The 17,116-nt window shown below is 37.1% G+C and overlaps 1 protein-coding gene across 1 annotated transcript in view; it reads right to left on the bottom strand.

The window, feature by feature from the left end:
* The window catches only part of crybg1a (crystallin beta-gamma domain containing 1a), a 23,969-nt gene extending 6,853 nt beyond the window's left edge, over positions 1–17,116 (bottom strand). Inside the window, exons 1-15 of the mRNA XM_073826849.1 lie at positions 15,926–17,116; positions 9,887–13,538; positions 8,767–8,805; positions 8,507–8,625; positions 8,235–8,409; positions 7,934–8,073; positions 6,190–6,316; positions 6,044–6,079; positions 3,365–3,534; positions 3,066–3,192; positions 2,755–2,900; positions 1,755–1,881; positions 1,623–1,652; positions 1,259–1,371; positions 1,038–1,170 (exon numbers count right to left, since the gene is read on the bottom strand). Coding sequence (XP_073682950.1) covers positions 1,038–1,170; positions 1,259–1,371; positions 1,623–1,652; positions 1,755–1,881; positions 2,755–2,900; positions 3,066–3,192; positions 3,365–3,534; positions 6,044–6,079; positions 6,190–6,316; positions 7,934–8,073; positions 8,235–8,409; positions 8,507–8,625; positions 8,767–8,805; positions 9,887–13,538; positions 15,926–16,485 — 5,694 coding nt within the window. The 5' untranslated portion in view covers positions 16,486–17,116. The remainder of the gene's footprint in view (positions 1–1,037; positions 1,171–1,258; positions 1,372–1,622; positions 1,653–1,754; positions 1,882–2,754; positions 2,901–3,065; positions 3,193–3,364; positions 3,535–6,043; positions 6,080–6,189; positions 6,317–7,933; positions 8,074–8,234; positions 8,410–8,506; positions 8,626–8,766; positions 8,806–9,886; positions 13,539–15,925) is intronic.

Raw genomic sequence — 17,116 nt, 5'->3', positions numbered from 1 at the left:
TGATTCGGTAACTGCACATTTTCGGTAGTGACAGTGGTGCTTTGGTAGCAATCCTTTTGTCACTACCGAAACAATGATCACATGTTTTAGTCGTGACTGTTTTAGTAGTGACACAGTTCTGAACAGTGATAAACATATAAACACTAAACATTATGGAATAACTCCCAAAAAAGTGTGCTTAACTGCAGAATAAAGGTTTTCGGTAGGGAAGTTCCTTGAAGTTAGACACAGATTTTTCAGACTTCTGAACACATTTACCTCAAAATGATGGGGCCTATCTACTCACACCTTGTAGCTATGAGAGAGAGGGGCACAGGAATATTTCCTGATCATAAATGTAGGGGTGTAGTTAAAATAAGTCTCAGCCAATAAACTAAAACATACACTGTTTCAGAGGTGACATGAAAACTGCAGAACATATTTTTTACGGAGAGTTTCATAATTTATAAAGAAAAAATAAAATAAATATTTTTTGAACTTCACTTTTTAAAATAATCAAAAAGATGCTTTTAAAAACAACAAAGGAAAAAACATACAAAAATGTATTTAATATAATTTTCATAAGTTGAAATTTGGGGTTTAAGGTTTACAAAAGCCACCTCCCAATAGAAGGTACCAAGTTAATGATGATTAAGCTTAGTGATATTTTAAATATTATTGTGGGTTTCAATAGATAATAGATCTTAATAATCAAAGATTTGAATACTTAAATGCTTTTTAAATGTGTTTTTTGGTTGTGGGACAGCAGTTTACATCAATTCTGCAGAATGGCCCATATACAATTTTCAGTTTTCCTTAGGAAATCTTTATAGATATTGTTTCAGCATTGTCATTCTTGGCATTACAACAAATTCACATCCTATTTAGTCATATGAACAATATGTTCAACGTTCATGTCTAGTTATTTCTGTTGGCAAGGGATCAGACAGGGCGTGTGAAAAGGTCCACCATCACAGCCTTATTTTCAGTCGAACCAATTTAAATATTCTGCCTAGCCTAGGGCACTCTTCTGATCCTATCATCTCTTCAGTACTCACATGTCCTACAGTGTGAACAGAGCTAATCTTGCAGTCTGAGTTGAGTAATCCCAGAGCCTCAGAATTGGGGTATTCTCCTTCCTCCAGCACATACATGTTGTCAGTGAACTGCGGACCATCGAACACCACCCAGCTTCAAGCACAGACATGCAAAACGAAATTAAATCCTGTTGATTATATATTTAATGGTGTGATTGTGTTTTAAAGCTAACTTTTCTTACCTCCCAGCCAAAACCTTGCAGGACATGGGGTGGAAGCCTTCCGGCAGGAACGCTACACTTTCATCTAATACTTGCATTGTTCCATTGAAGCCTGGTTCAGCAAACAACTGCACCTGAGAACCAACAAAAGTCAGATCACAGTATCAAATGAATGACGCTTCAAAAAGCTTTGATAAGATGCAGAAGATAAGAAAAAGATATCTAGCAAACTAGAATAACAAGATCTTCCCTGCAATTAAGTGCCCACAGAATTCCTGAATGCCTGTCACTCACATTCTGCCTCTAGCATATTCATTTATTAAATATTTGATCATTCTTTTCATCTGTCCATAGGATTGTAGTGCACTAAATCCATTGAACTCACCTTATATCTGGACAGTCCTTCAGCCTGTTCCTGAAACAGAAAAAATAAAATATAAGACACCATTGGAATACAAACTCAAACATGGTTTTTTGAGTAACAAAGTTGCAAAAAATGACATATTAAAATTATTACCAAAACTACATGCTGAATTGACAAGATCCTAGAGTTGTGTGCTCCCCAGTCCTCTGGACTGCCATAGAGACCCTTCTCTAAAACGTACAGCTCACCGGAAAAGTGTGCCTTCTCGAATGCTATCCACCTGTTCAGTCAGAGGTTAAACAGTTAGATCTTTTTAACTTACTTAACAATAAGGAAAATACAGATAGCAAAATCAATCAATCTCAGACTGCAGGCAAAACATCACTTAACGTTAATCTCAATAGATAAATCACAGGCTAAATCATATATGTGACAGATACCTATAAGAAACACAATGGGATTGTGAATCGGTGTTAAATATAAACACACTGTTGTTTTGCTCAACTTGTAATTTCTCTCATTTTATTGTAGTATGTGATCAAGGTCACACCCTACACCCGCTACATTGACACCTGTGTTCTTGACACGGGATTTTAATGTGTTTGTTTGCATGTGAAGGACAGGACAGAGAGGGGGTGTGGGTTTGTTTGCAGCACCATGACTAAAAACTCTCTGATTAAAAAAAGATAACTAGAGTATGAGTCTGCCTCAGGATATCTGACACCTCACATTCATGGGCCACTCCTTTCATTATCAGCAGAGCAGGTATGCACTTCAACCATGAAATAGCTTTGAAACATACCATATAAGAGTTACAAAATAAAACAGATAGTTGATCATTCCTGTATCTTCCTGTATACACTACCATTCAAATGTTTTGTAAGATTTTTTTTTTTTTAAGTGTCTTTTTTAAACCAAAACTACTTCAAATGTAGGTTTTGTCTTTAAATAATGGGTTATATGATGACAGATTCATCATTTTTGAGTGAACTACTTGTGATGTTATCTCTGTAAGCAGCTGTCCACAGGGGCTAATAAACATTTTACTGGCAGATTTACAGGCATACTTAGGTTAAAGGTTATGAAAGAAAGGAAGAAAAAGAGAGAGTAATGCCTGAAGGAGGAAACGGAGAGTTTACATGTAGACACTCACACGCCAGAAAGGACTTCTAACGATTGTGTTTTTATCCCAAAGCCAGTGGTTTCCATGCTAATGACAGGTTCCAGCAGGTCCACATTCATCCCTCTCTCGTTGAAATCCCGCTCGCTGAACATTCTCACTTGAGGAGTCATGAAATCCTACAGGACACAGAACCATGAAACGACTTGCACCTTCTTATTTCAAGAAAACAGCAGTGTACATCAGAAAAACACATGGAGGCTTGCCCCAGCGTGCCTTTCTGTAAATTGTTTATTTAATATTATTCTTGAGTTTTATTAAGAAAATAGTCTCTGTGTACATACTGCTATCACAGGACGTATAGAGAGGAGCCTTTCTTCCAGTCCACCCCAGTCATTGAATTCTGCATACTCTCCTTCCTCCAGGAGATACTGGCGACCCTCGAACCCTGGTGCAGAGTATCCTACCCAGCTATACATGAACAATAACATGAATCACTATCGGATCTGATAAAGGCAATAAACCAGCAAGAAATGAAGGTATGTGTAGATTTACAATAATTGGATGACTTGATGATGGTTTGGCTGCCTACCAAAAAAACGAAATCCTACAATGTTAACCATACAGTCAAAAATGTACTTACAGGCCACTCAGGATTTTCAGTGAGCCAACAGAACTGAGTCTCTTTCTCCTGGTGCTGTCAGTCTCATCTTCTTCATTATTCTTCTCTTCGTCTCCTTCATCAAAGTTGTAAATATCCCTTTCAATCTCTACACACTCTCCTTGGAACATTGGATTTTCAAAGAGTAATGCCTGATTTCACAGAGGAAAAAAAACAGTATTTAAAAAAAACTTCCTGTCAACTACATTCACAACTATTCTAGTCACACTGGAACTTCATTCAAACCTAGTATGTGAATTGATATTGAACACAACACAGACCACCAGAAATTCACTTTTTATTTAGGGCCAATTTTTTTATCCCTTGAAATTGATTTTGAACTTATGGAAGCCCGTTTACACCAGTCAATAACACAAAAAAGGTAATTGCAACATTTTATTGCTTAATTTCCATCTTAATGTCTCAGAATTGTGAGATATAAACTCACAATTGCGAGTTATAAGTCAGTATTGCATGATATAAAATCGCAAAAAAACTTTGAAATTATGGAAGCCCGTTTCCATCAATATAAAAAATAAAATAAAAATAAAAAAATTAAAAGGTAATTGTGACCTTTTTATCTCACAATTCTGTGAGATAGTTTACATCATGCAATTCAGATTTTTTTCTCAGAATTGTAAGATATAAACTGGCAATTGTGAGTTAAACTTGCAATTCTGAGAAATAAAGTAGCAATTTAGAAGAATGAAGTCAGAATTCTGACATTTTTACTCAGAATTGCAACTTTATATTTCGCAATTCTGACTTTTTTCTCAGAATTGAGATATAAACTTGCAATTGCAAGTTATAAAGTCAGAATTGTGAGATATATAAACTCATTTCAACTTTTGAAGTTATGAAAGCCCATTTCCCTCACTGAATAACCACAATTATGACTTTTTTCTCTCAACTGCGAGTTTATTTCATGCAATTCTGACCTTTTTTCTCTGTAAGATATAAACTCATAATTCTGAGAAATAAAGTAAAATTCTGACATTTTTACTCAGAATTGCAACTTTAAATTTGGAATTGTAATAGAAAAATCACAATTCTGACCTTTTTTCTCAAAATTGTAGGACATAAACTCACAATTGTGAGTTATAAAGTCATAATTGCAAGATATAAACTCAATTCTGAGAAATTAAGTAAGAATTGTGAGATATAAACTTGCAATTGCAAGAAAAAAAAATTAAACTTAATTTTTTTTCAAGCAACTGCGAGTTTACATCACACAATTCTGACCTTTTTTCTCCAAACTGTAAGATATAAACTCACAATTTAGACAACTTTACATTTCACAATTCTGACTTTTTTCTTGGAATTGCGATACAAATTGCGAGATATAAACTCACAATACTGAAAAATAATAAATAAACTCGTAATTGCAAGAAAAAAGTGATTTTGAAGTTATGGAAGCCCATTTCCATCACTGCATTAAAAAAAAAGTAATTTTGACTTTTTCTCTCACAATTCTGACCTTTTTTTCTCAGAATTGTAAGATATAAATTCGCAATTCCGAAGAATAAAGTCAGAATTCTGATTTTACTCAGAATTGCATCTTTATATCTTGCAATTGTGACTTTCTCAGAATTTATAAAACGTAATTGCGAGTTATTAAATCAGAATTGTAAGATACAAGCTTGCAATTCTGACAACATTTTCTCACAATTTTTAGAAAAATAAAGCCAGAATTGCGAGTTTTTATCCCTTTATAACTCACAATTTTAACTCTTTATAACTTGCAATTGCGAGTTTATATCATGCAACTCTGCACTGTGAGTTTGTCTAAATGAAATTCTGAAAAAAAAGTCTGAATTGTGGGAAAAGCTGGGCTTCTATAGTAAGTTACTCTTACCTTTAAACTACATATTCTACACTTTGTAAGGGAATGAAGTTATTAAATTGTAATTGTAAAGTATTAAATAAATTAATATCAATTTACATACATTTAAATGCATGACATACATACTTCCGTTCTCATGAAAAAAAAAAAAACTAAGTTGTGAGCCGTGTATGACAAAATACATGACATGATCGGTGTTTGACTGGGGTGTGTTTATGTGTGCATACACATGTGGGCAGAATATTCAGAATTCTGGGAATTCTTCCCCCAGTGTCTGTGAGCCTCAGGCAAAGCCGACTCAAGTCCTGTATACTGCGCTCAAAGCCCAGCAAGACAGAGTTCAGGAATGATAGGAACTTTGTCAAGTAAAGCCCTTTAGAGTTCTGTTCATTCAAACTAGCCAGCTTCCTTGAACCATCATAACCATTTGACTGCTTCTTATAAGTAAAGATTAATTATAATTAAACCATTATGGGTTCACATGCCTCTGCTGTGAGAAACATGTACTGCCAAAGCTCAGACTGCTCCGACTGCAGTTTCAAAGTCAGAAACAATGCAGCTGCTCTTTCACAGCTCACAAATCAAAAGAACAAACACTGGCACGGGCTGAGCAAGCAAATAACAAGAACAAACCCCGCCTCTGGGCATGCTCAATCTGGTCCAGACTACCTGCACCAACAGGTACCTTTAATTCTAGGCTGTAAAGAATGTCTTTCACCAAATAAATGTGCAAAATTAGTTTTTGGACGTCGCATTTTAGCTGAACTACACCTATTTGTACAATCAGTGTTCAAGCTGATTTAACTTGTAAAGCTCACCTTAGTTTCATTGGGATTTTCCACTTTAATTTCACCCTGTCAAGAGCAAAAGAAACAATTGTTTATGACTCTCTGTTCATACATGTTATTATAAAACTTTGAAATGAGATGGAATGAGCGTGTGAAAGTGAGTGGTATGTTATTACCATTTTTAAGGGCCGCAGTGAGCCGACAAAGGGGGTGGGAAAGCCCCAGTCCTGAGGACAGGGATATACTCCTTCCTCCAAAACAGCCAAAAGACCCTGGAAACCTGGGTCACTAAAGATCAGCCATCTACAAAAGCACAATTACAGTGAAAATAGATCTGAAAGGATTTCAAAAACTTTTATTTTGTAATTTAAAAACATGGTTCTAGAAGTTTTGCATGCCAAGACAGAAAAAAAAAATATTTTGCAAATGCCATCTCTATCCAATATGCAACAACAAGAAAACAACATTCCAGCAGACACACACAGTTTCTTTCTCTCTCAGAATCTCTCAACTCCAATCATAGGTCACATGCTTTAACCTCAAAACTTTCCACTTGATCATGCAGAGAGGACAACATGGGGCTTGTGTCCTTCATAACTCATTTTAGCTCTGAGAAAAGTTTTGCTCCTATACACTACTGATCTGAAGTTTTATTTATAAATCACAGTAAAGACATAACATTTTCTATATTAAATAAAAGTTCTTTTGAACTTTCTATTCATGGCCTTATTACTGTTTTACTCTATTTTTGATCAAATAAATGCAGCCTTTGGTAAGCAGAAGAGACTTCTTTGCAAAAAAAAAAAAAAATAATAATAATATCTTACCCCAAACTTTAGTAGTGTAAGTAGTGCATATCAAATTATTTCATCACTGGGGTATAACCATAAAGTTGTGGAATTTCAAATAGATTTTAACATATGTGACCCTGTACCACAAAACCAGTCTTAAGTCGCATGGGTATATTTGTAGAAATGGTCAAAAATACATTGTATGGGTCAAAGTGATAGATTTTTCTTTAATGCCAAAAATCATTAGGATTAAAAATCATGTTCCATTAAGATATTTTGTAAATTTTCTACCATAAATATATCCAAACTTAATTTTTGATTTGTAATATGCATTGCTTTGACAACTTTAAAGGTGCCATAGAGTGGAAAACTGAATTTACCTTGGCATAGTTAAATAATAACAGTTCAATACATGGACAGGACATACCATGAGTCTCAAACACCATCGATTCCTCCTTCTTATATAAATCTAGTGTTTGCAAAAGACCACCGAAAAATAGGTAAATTCATTGTAACTTTACACAGAGCATCACAGTAATGAGACTAAAATGTCAGCGATTCAAAACGACAGATTCAACAAACCGCATATTAAAAGCGGCTAGAGCTCCTAATTAAATATATAAATTTTTATCCATGTGCGAGCTATAGAGTTGAGCAGCTCTGTGAAACAGCCAATCAGAGCAGAGCTCTTTAATATTCATGAAGCTTCCAAATAAGGCAAAAACAGAACATTTCATTATAGGGACAAATTCTAGGGTTGTAAATGGACCTGTAAAACCATTTCTGGAGATTTTTTGCCCTTTCCTATGCCATATACCTTATATGTAGTTTTCAGTGAACAATTTAAAAGATTCTCTCAATGCATTCTATGGCACCTTTAAAGGCAGATTCCAGATTTTCAAATAGTTGTATCTCAGCCAAATATAGTCCTAACAAACCATACATCAATGGAAAGCTTATTTTTTTATTTTTCAGATGACGTATAAATCTCATTTTTCAAAAAAATTACCCTTATGACTGGTTTTGAAGTCCAGGGTCACATATAATGTTGCATGTTGGACAACCAAGTTTTAAAACACTTCACTATCAGATCCCATAAGCATTTATGTAAGATCAGAAGTTCACTTACACTCCAGTGTGGACCTTAATGGACCCAGTACTCTGAGGAATACCAAATGAACACGTCTCTATGGTGTCATCGCAGAATGAAGACACTCGGCCCATGCCATTAACCTCAGTGAACAGGTCAATTTTTGGTGTGCTGTAGTCCTAAGAAAGAAGTATTAGAGCAAGTCAGCAAAGACCAAAGCATTCATGCTAGTATTTCAATGGTAATTCATTTTTTTAAAGAGGTTCTTCAGGTAATTTAAGAGATTGACAGAGTACTGAGGTCAAGTGTTCATGCATGTGACAAACGATTTTAGACTCACCCTTAATGCAAGCCTAATGGAGCCAATAACCATGGGTGTGGTTGGGAGTGGTAAGCCGTTTGGCCCCACTTCCCCACTGGGTTCTGTCTCTGCCCACTCATTTGCTACCTCTATTGGCCCCTCCTCCAGAGCAATGGACCGGCCCTGGAAGCCTGGCTTTTCATACAGCAGCCAGCTAACAGGACAAGACAAACATAACCATTAGCAACGCTGCACTTTAAAATGTCACATGACTTGTCAGACTCTGAATAGAAGGAAGCAACTGTTCTTACCATCCTCTAACAACCTTTATAGAGATGAATGGAGAGAGGTTAAGGGAGGTGGCATCCTCTATGTCTCCGAACAACTCGTATGCCTCTCCTCCAAACTGAGGTTGTTGGTATATCACAATCTGCAAGAAACAATTGTTTTTTCTTTCTTATTTGAAGCACGGTGAAAGTGGAAAGTAACAATAAACTAGCTGTACAAAAATGTATACTACAAACTATAAATTATGATCAATTTTGTATAGATAGGAATCGTTTTGCAATACCTTTCCAGGGCGTTTGTGGAAGCCTCTGACACCAGATGTCTAGAAATCAAAAACTTTAGTTAATATTCAAACATCATTTTCACTGTAAACTTTTTGACATGAACATTGATGACATTTTTAAAACTACTTTGAGAGACTGACTGCACATTTAGTTTAAAGCACAGTACTGTATGGCTGGCCTTGACTAAAGATTTTTCTAGTCGACTAGTAGTCGTTAATTTTAAGCTTTAGTCGACGATTAGTCACACGTTTATTAATAAACCATATAAATCATTATAACGAGCCTTTAATTGCCTACATAGCCTGTTAAGCGCTCAAGCACATGCAAAAAAGCTTACCACACTGCACTGGCAGATGTGTATAAATAATAATTATGAACGTGTCAGAGAAAAACAGCAAGGAGACTGCATTAACGTATTAATAATTTAAGTGATAAACTAGTGCTTTCTGTTTTCGGCTTTAGAGATGAAATCTGCGACACTGACTCCTCATCTCCACAGCAGTGATGCACCTGTATGCATGTTTCATACGGATTACATAATCTGACAATATTTTTTCCATTTGAATTTGTTCATTTAAATATAGACATTTCACTCTCTCTATATATACTTTTCATGTCTGTAAGGCAAGTATACACAAAGTTACAGAGTTTTGACGTTTCACAGTCAAGTTTAGAGAGACCGAGATGGCAGAAAGCGCATCCTGTTTGCTTTAGTTGTTTTACACAACATTTTGTTGTTATTGTGAGTGCACACAAATAAACAGAGTCTTTACAGATTCGAAAGATGTATTACTCTTATCTGTCCAAAAATGTTTTAAGAGCGAGTGACCGCACCGGCGTCTCCATCTTTACTGCAGTGAGCTGCGTGACTTCGCCACTTCCTGTGGATATTTTTTTTCTGTGACTAAGCAACTAATAAAATTTTGGTTGTTAGTGGACCTTTAGGGGGTAGCCCTACAGTACTGTGACCAGTGGTAACCATAAAAACAAACTTAAGCTGGGAGGGCTTAACATTCCTCTGTTCTGGACAAGACTGACAAAATTTCCACTGATAAAAGACCAGGCACTCAGAAGAGATTTTTTGAAACAGTGGACATTTGGTAGTAAGGTCTTTCTTACCTCAGCGTATGTTGGTGAGAGACTGGTGGGTGTGGGCAGTGAAATCTGCTGAGTGCTGTTGGACGGCGACATTAATCCTGAAATGCCCTGCAGTCCCATGCTTGAATTAAATTGGTTAGAAGTGAGATTCAAGTCCAATGGAGGGACAGAGCCAGCGTCAGGCCTTTGCTGGCTCATGGTGTTAGCCTCTTTGTCTTTAATCATGAATTTTTCCAGGAAGTCAGGCAGCTTGACTTCTGAGAATGTTGGAAGAGGTGGAGGTGTGGATGGGCTCTTTACTGAATCACCAGGTCCTGCCTTTACATTGCCATAATCTGGCAAATCACCAAGGCCCTTATTTCCAGCAGTGACAGCGTGGGATATCTCCTTTCGATCTTCTAAAGTTGGCACCACCTCTAGTGGTGGCGATAAGGGTGACTGAATGCCATTAATGAGAGAGCTTGGTTCAGTTCGGGCTTTTCTTGCTGTGTTTGGGGAGTTCACGAGGTTTGAGATGATTGACATTCTTTCCAATCTTGAGGGCAATTTTCCAGAGACTTCAGTGTTCTGTTTTTCTCCATCAGTTTTCTCCTCAGTGACTGTGACCTGTTTAGCTTTGTTTTGTTCCCGTCTAGATGCCAGACTTTTATAAAGAAGGCTGTCCTCAGAACGTTTGGACTGAGGGGTGGTTTTTGCCTCATCATTTTTCTTCTTGATTATCATGGCTGGTGAGGGGTCTTTAGGTCCTGCGTTTTTTCTTGTTCCAAACTGGAACTGTTCTGGGTCGAATATCTTCTCAAAGTGATCTTCTTTAATGGCAGGCATGGCAAAAGGAGGTGATGGCATCTTGTTCTGCCCATGCTTTCTTGGTGGCAAAGAGAATGGGGAGCAGTTCTCCTTGATGTTACGAATGAAATCATCAAAGTCATCAGAAGTGTCAAGCAGATTGTCATCACTTGCAGAACAATCCATACGTCTGGCTGTTTTCTTTTTCTCATAACTTTGGTCCACGTCTAACCAACTAGATGGTGCGTTGCTATTTTGTGACAGGCTTTTGGGGTCCAAGGGAAGATTATGAGATGTAAACTGGTGAACACTTTGGTCAGTCAGTGGTTTCAGCTTTCCAAAGTTGGTAGCTGGTATTTTATCTTTAGACTTTATAAGATCTTTGACTTTCATGTTGGACTCTGTATTATTTATTTGGACTTCACTCTTTCTGTCCATTTTGGTAGACAGTTTATCTGTTATTTTAACTGATGCAAGTTGTTGATCTAAAGTCTGATCACCTTTTTTAACAGGTTTAAAGACAGCCTCTGGAGCTGTGATCACTCCTACTGGCGTCGTATGAACTTGCTTTAACTTATTTAATTCATTCAGTTTGAGACACTCTGAGTTTGTTTTACCCAAGTCTTCAGACTGAACCGGTTGCTTCTCTGATACTTTATGTTTACCAGTTTCTTCTTCACTTTTAATCTTTTCATCTAGTTTTGTAGTTGTTTTTGGTGGTGTTAAATCTAAATTCACAGCATTTTCAACACTGTGCTCTTTGGTCTGAGTCTTCTGGGTTGTCTCAGATGAGTTCTCTGAAATGACTTGAATGATTTGCTCCTGAGAAGAACCATCAGGCTTCTCTTTGACAACATCTAGCAGCTTATTCGATGCAATCTGCACATTTGTTGAAACTGGAAGATCTGATTGTTGTTTTTCTGAGTTTGAACTGCTCCTTTCTGAAAGCGGCACATCCAGTTTGACTCTGGTGTCAGCAGGATCAGATTTTTCACCCTTAATTTCTGAATTACTTTGAGTACTCAGATCACTGGTTGTGTAATGGTCTGTCTCGGGTATTGAGGAAATTTCATTTTCCTTGGAAAGGTCACATTTCTCTTTCTTGAACCCAATAACTGGCTTTTCTGTGACTGATTCCTGTGACTTATTTGGTATATCTTGGGCATGTAGGTCTGGTAGATCTGAAGACAAATCCAGTGTGACTTTGGTGTCAGAAGCACAAGATTTCTCGGATATTTTGGAAAAGTTATCCGTCTTAGCAATTTCTGGCTGTTTATCTGATGCACCTTGTACAAGTGAATCTGATGAAATTGCTAGATTTGATTCTGTCTTGGTTTGTAAATTATTGCTTTCTGAAAGTGACAAATCTGATGCAACTTTGGATTCAGCAACATCACAATTTTCACTTTGAGAAATGACTTCTGCGTCAGATTTGGAAGCAGCTACAGGTGTGACACACAAATTTGTCGCTTTCTCACCTTTGTCTGCTTTTGAATCTGACACTGCAATTGGCCCTGGTTTCCTAAAATCTTTCCTCAGTTTGACTTTAGTGGGACTTTTGAGACGTGGAGTTGCTGACTGTAAATCATCCACCTCTTTGACAGGGCTTTTCAATTTGAGCTCTGGCGATACCCTGACAGCAGCGACTTTGCCATTCGCAACAGCACCGTTAACCAATGATGACTCATTTCTCTCTGGCTTGAGAGGCAGTGAGGTTGGTTCATGTGACTCACTCTCCCTGCGGGCAACTTCTCCATCTGAGGGCTGTTTCAAAGGGCTCAATGGTGTTGTTCGCAGCTTCCTTCTTGGTGGTGACACATCAGTCATGAATTTTTTTGGGCTCTTTGGCCCACTCAGCTGGGTTTCGTTCACTGGCTTCTCCTTTTCAGTGTTCTGCTCTGATTGATTCGAAAGTTTTGCCTCGGTTTTGTTGCCAATGTCACCTGATTTGACTTTGCTCTTTGAATATGAAAAACTACTCTTTGATGTTGGACTTCTGTCAGTGGCAACTGTCGGTTGTGTTTTTGACTTTTGGATATCTTTAAATGCTTTGAATTCAGTGTTAGACTTTGGTGAACCAGAACTCTCCGGTGAAGATGGGGATTTATCAGCAGAAAGTGAATGTTTTAGAATTCGTTCTCTTTTAGGCTTTGAAAGAGTGAGCGGTTCTTTAGCGGGTTGAGAGGTTTTTGTCTTTGGCAATGCGTTGAAAACATCCCTCTCTTCCACTTTCTTAGTCGGTGACATTTTCCGCTCTGGGCTTATTGATCCTGCCTCATTTTGACGTTTGGTGGACATCGGTTTTTCAGCTTCCGTAGAAACACTATACACTGTAATGACCTCCACTACTTTCTTTGGCTTAGTTTGAACCTCTGGTGGGATTTTCTTGGCAATTCCAGTCTTGATGTCAGTTGGTTTATTAGGTGTAACAGATTGATCCTTTTCTGTTGGAGATTTAATCTCTTTTTGATCTGTCTGCTTCTGCGAAAGCCTCCGTACTGGTTGCACTTCTATCTTCGATGCCTCAGAGAGGGTTTTAATGCGAGACATTACAGCTTTTGTTTTAGGGGCAACTTGTGGTGGAGGGCTCTTTGGTTTAATTGCCGCATTTGGTCCACTGACAACTCTGTTCGTACGCTTGGATAGCACAGATGAGTTTTGATGACTGCTCATCACAGTGTTCAATGTTACTTTATTAAGTGGCATTTCTGGGAAATAAAATTCCTCAGCAAAGTCTGTAGCGTCTCTATTTTCTGTTGAAGGTTCAAAGGGGCTCTCTACATCCCCACCAAGAGACTGCTCTTGCTCAAAAACAGCACAATCTCCTAGTGACTCGTTCGTCTGTCGGTTGGACTGCTTGACACTCACACTTTTGGGGTTTGGTAATCTGTGGAAAGACATAAAAGCAACAGCAATGTTAAGAGACAAGTAAGGGAGGATCTATGCATTCATATGCTTTCAACAGCGTGCATCACACTGATGAGAAATAATTTGAATTCTTCAAGTGTGAAAAAACACAGACATCTCATGTGCAAACCACCCCATAGACTCATATTATCTGAGCTCAAATGATTTGAAATCATATCTGACAAACATGTTTGGCCGCATTTCTGTTCTTGACATCATCATTGCACACGACTTAAGCTGCTTGAACTTTTAACCATGAAAACAACGAATTATCAATTAATTTTGAGGACTTACTCAGCTAAAAAGGGCTGATTAAGCACAGGTGAACTGGCACAAAATTATTCAGGTAAATTCATTTTGTGTGAAGTAAAGATCGAATCATACAAGAGCAAACAACACAATCAAGAGATGCTATAGAAAGCGTAGTGATCACATAATTTCCACTGTACAGACTGTAATTAACTTTTATCACAGCTGTACATGATGATATGATGATGAATGAGATAATCATTAAACATTACATTTTGTCAAGGTGTCTTATTTGTGTTTATGAACGAACTGTAGGGGTTTGTGAGTTTAATGGAAAGCTAATCATTAATTAAAAAATAATGTTAAATTAAAAGCATTTTTAAATGAAAACAATCAAAATTACTAAAAAATTATTAAATATTTTACATGTTTACCTGCATGTCATGTGATCATTAGTCAATGTCAGAGAACTGTGAACGTGCAAATGTGTTATTAACTTATTACCTTAAAATCTTAGGAGGTACTGTACTTAAAGTAATTATATTAAAACAAAAAGGTTTGGCTGACAACAAACATTTGGGAATCCCTTTGTTAAATGTAATTTAGAAATAACGTAAACTTGTACATTTTAATGCATACAAAAGCCTTTCAAAGACTTGTGTGAATAATATGTAATATTGTAATCAATAAAAAGTAACTGTAGTCTGATTACAAGTATTTTAAAATTTAATATAATCTCATTACAAGTTTAATTTTTGGAATATGATTACATAGTCTAGATTACATGTAATCAGTTACTACCCAGCACTTTGTATATAAAATATATATACTGCCACTCAACAGTTTGGGATCAGTAAGATTTCAATGCTTTTTAAAGGAGACGTTTCTGCTCATCAAGGCTGTTTATTTGATTAAAAAAAAAAAACTGAAAAAACTGTAATATTGTAAAATATTATTGCAATTTAAAATAGTGGATTTCTATTTCATTATACTTTAAAATAGAATTTATTCCAGTGATGAAAAGCAGAATTCTCAGCATTATTACTCCAGTCTTCAGTGTCACATGATCCTTCAGAAATCATTCTAATATACTGATTTATCAGTGTTGGAAACAGTTGTGCTGCTTAATACTTTTTTTAAACCTGTAATACTTCTTTCAGGTTTTCTGATGAATAAAATGTTATAATAAATAAATAAAACAGTATTAATTAAAATAAAAATATTTTCTAACAATATACACTACCTTTCAAAGTTTGGGGTCAGTTATGTTTTTCTTTCTTTCTTTGAAAGAAATGAATACTTTTATTTAACAAGGATGTGTTGTATTGTTAAAAAGTGATAGTAAAAACTTACATTCTTAGAAAAGATTGACATTTTGAATAAATGCTGTACTTTTGAACATTTTATTCATCAAAGAATCCTGAAAAAAGTATCACAGGATCCAAAAACATTAAGCAGCACAACTGTTTGATAACATTGATAATTAAAGTAATAAATCAGTATATTAGAGTGATTTCTGAAGGATCATGTGACGCTAAAGACTGGAATAATGGCTAATGAAAACTCAGCTTAACATTACAGAAAAAAATATATTTTAGAACTGTCACCTTTTCCTGTATTTTTGATTAAAAAATTAAACTTTGATGACCATAATAAACTAAAAAAAAAAAAACATTAAAAATCGTACTGATCCCAATTTTTTTTTTTTACTTGTGCACCAAATCAGACTGTTAGTATGATTTCTGAAGGATCATATGACACTGAAGGCTGGACGCTGAATGGCTGCTGTAAATTTTGCTTTGCCATCACAGGAATAAATTTCATTTTAAAATATATTTAAACAGAATAACAGCTGTTTTAAATTGTAATAATATTTCACAAGTTTATCAAATAATAGCATATATATATATATATATATATATATATATATATATATATATATATATATTCTACCTAAATCTATGGAAAGATCTAAGCGTCATTGTTCATCTCATACTCAAAATCATGGGAACCTGAGTATCATATTGCACATAGTATTCTGCACTGTACAAACTGAACAAAGGCCTCGCTGCTCAGTAACCCAACACAGACACAAAAACACAACACAAGGGTACTTACAATTTCACCTGAACCTGCTGTACATTCTGTGTTATATCCAAATTAGTCTTGCTTTGAGTCTCCGTTTCAGCTTGTTCCTCTCCGTCTAGGCTTGACTGAGAACCAACAAACACTCTTTTAGCGAAGACTTTCTCACTCATTGACAGTTTCAAGCTTCTGCGTTTCTCTTCATTGCCCTCATCTTGCAGGTGTTTAGGAATAAAGCTGTCTCGAGTTTCCTCCTCTGATGGTTCAGAGCTGTCTCTTGAAGCATGTAAGGTGAAGATAGCTGGCTCTGAAGCTTGAGAAGGAGCAGGAGTGTTGCTAGGAGCTGCACCGAGGGCAGAATAACTCTCGGCTGGGTTGGCCAGAGCAGGTTCAGCAGAGCTCTCACTCTCCTCCTCTGTCAGGTGAGTTTCCGCCCACACGGCTCTGTGTACTTGACCAGGTGAGGGAGATGATTGCACTGACCTCTCCTCTGCCGCAGGGGAAGAGTTGTTCGTTGGGGTGAGTAGCTCATTGTTGCTTTCTTGATGGCTTAGTTTGTGTGATTTTCGCTTGTTGCTGTTTTTCTTCCCCATGTCTGTTTCTGTCGGTTCTCCAGGCGGAATATCAGAGGAGGATGTGTTTCTGGACTGAGATCCCAGAGTCACCCCGACCAGCGCTGTGTAATTCCCACTGCCTGTGATGGTGGTTTTCAGAACTGTTTTTTTACTTTCCGTCCCGGCTGAGACGGCGGGGGACTTTGGCGTGTCAGGGGTGTGTATTGGAACGTCTGCACATTTCTTTATTGTTGTATCTGTTGTCTCCTCCAGGTACACCTTAAGCTTTTTGTTCACCTCCTCCACCAGATTCTCAGTCCACTTGTCACTGGAGGTTTCAACCTTGCTCGCCTTAAACACTTCCACCTCTTTTACACTCCCTCGTCCGCTACTGCCGCTGTCTGCAAAAGGCAGGTCTCCTCCATCTCTGACAATGGAGGCAATGCTGCACACGCTGGGACTTCTATTCTCCGGATCAAACACTGAATCTTCGAACTCTTTGTGTTGAGTACGTCTCAGTTCCCCTGATCCTGAGTACCTGGTTGGGCTGTTTGCCTCCGGCGACAAATTTTCATCCCTGTCATCCGATGTGGTCCTGCTTTTTTTCTTCCGAGTGAAAAAGCTTCCAATGCGGGTCAAAACACTCTTCTCATCAGAACTCTAGGAGAAC

Source organism: Garra rufa, chromosome 21 (genome assembly GCF_049309525.1).
Source record: "Garra rufa chromosome 21, GarRuf1.0, whole genome shotgun sequence".
NCBI lineage: Eukaryota > Metazoa > Chordata > Actinopteri > Cypriniformes > Cyprinidae > Garra > Garra rufa.
Note: the sequence above shows the minus strand (reverse complement) of the source record. Positions and strands in the feature narration are given on the sequence as shown.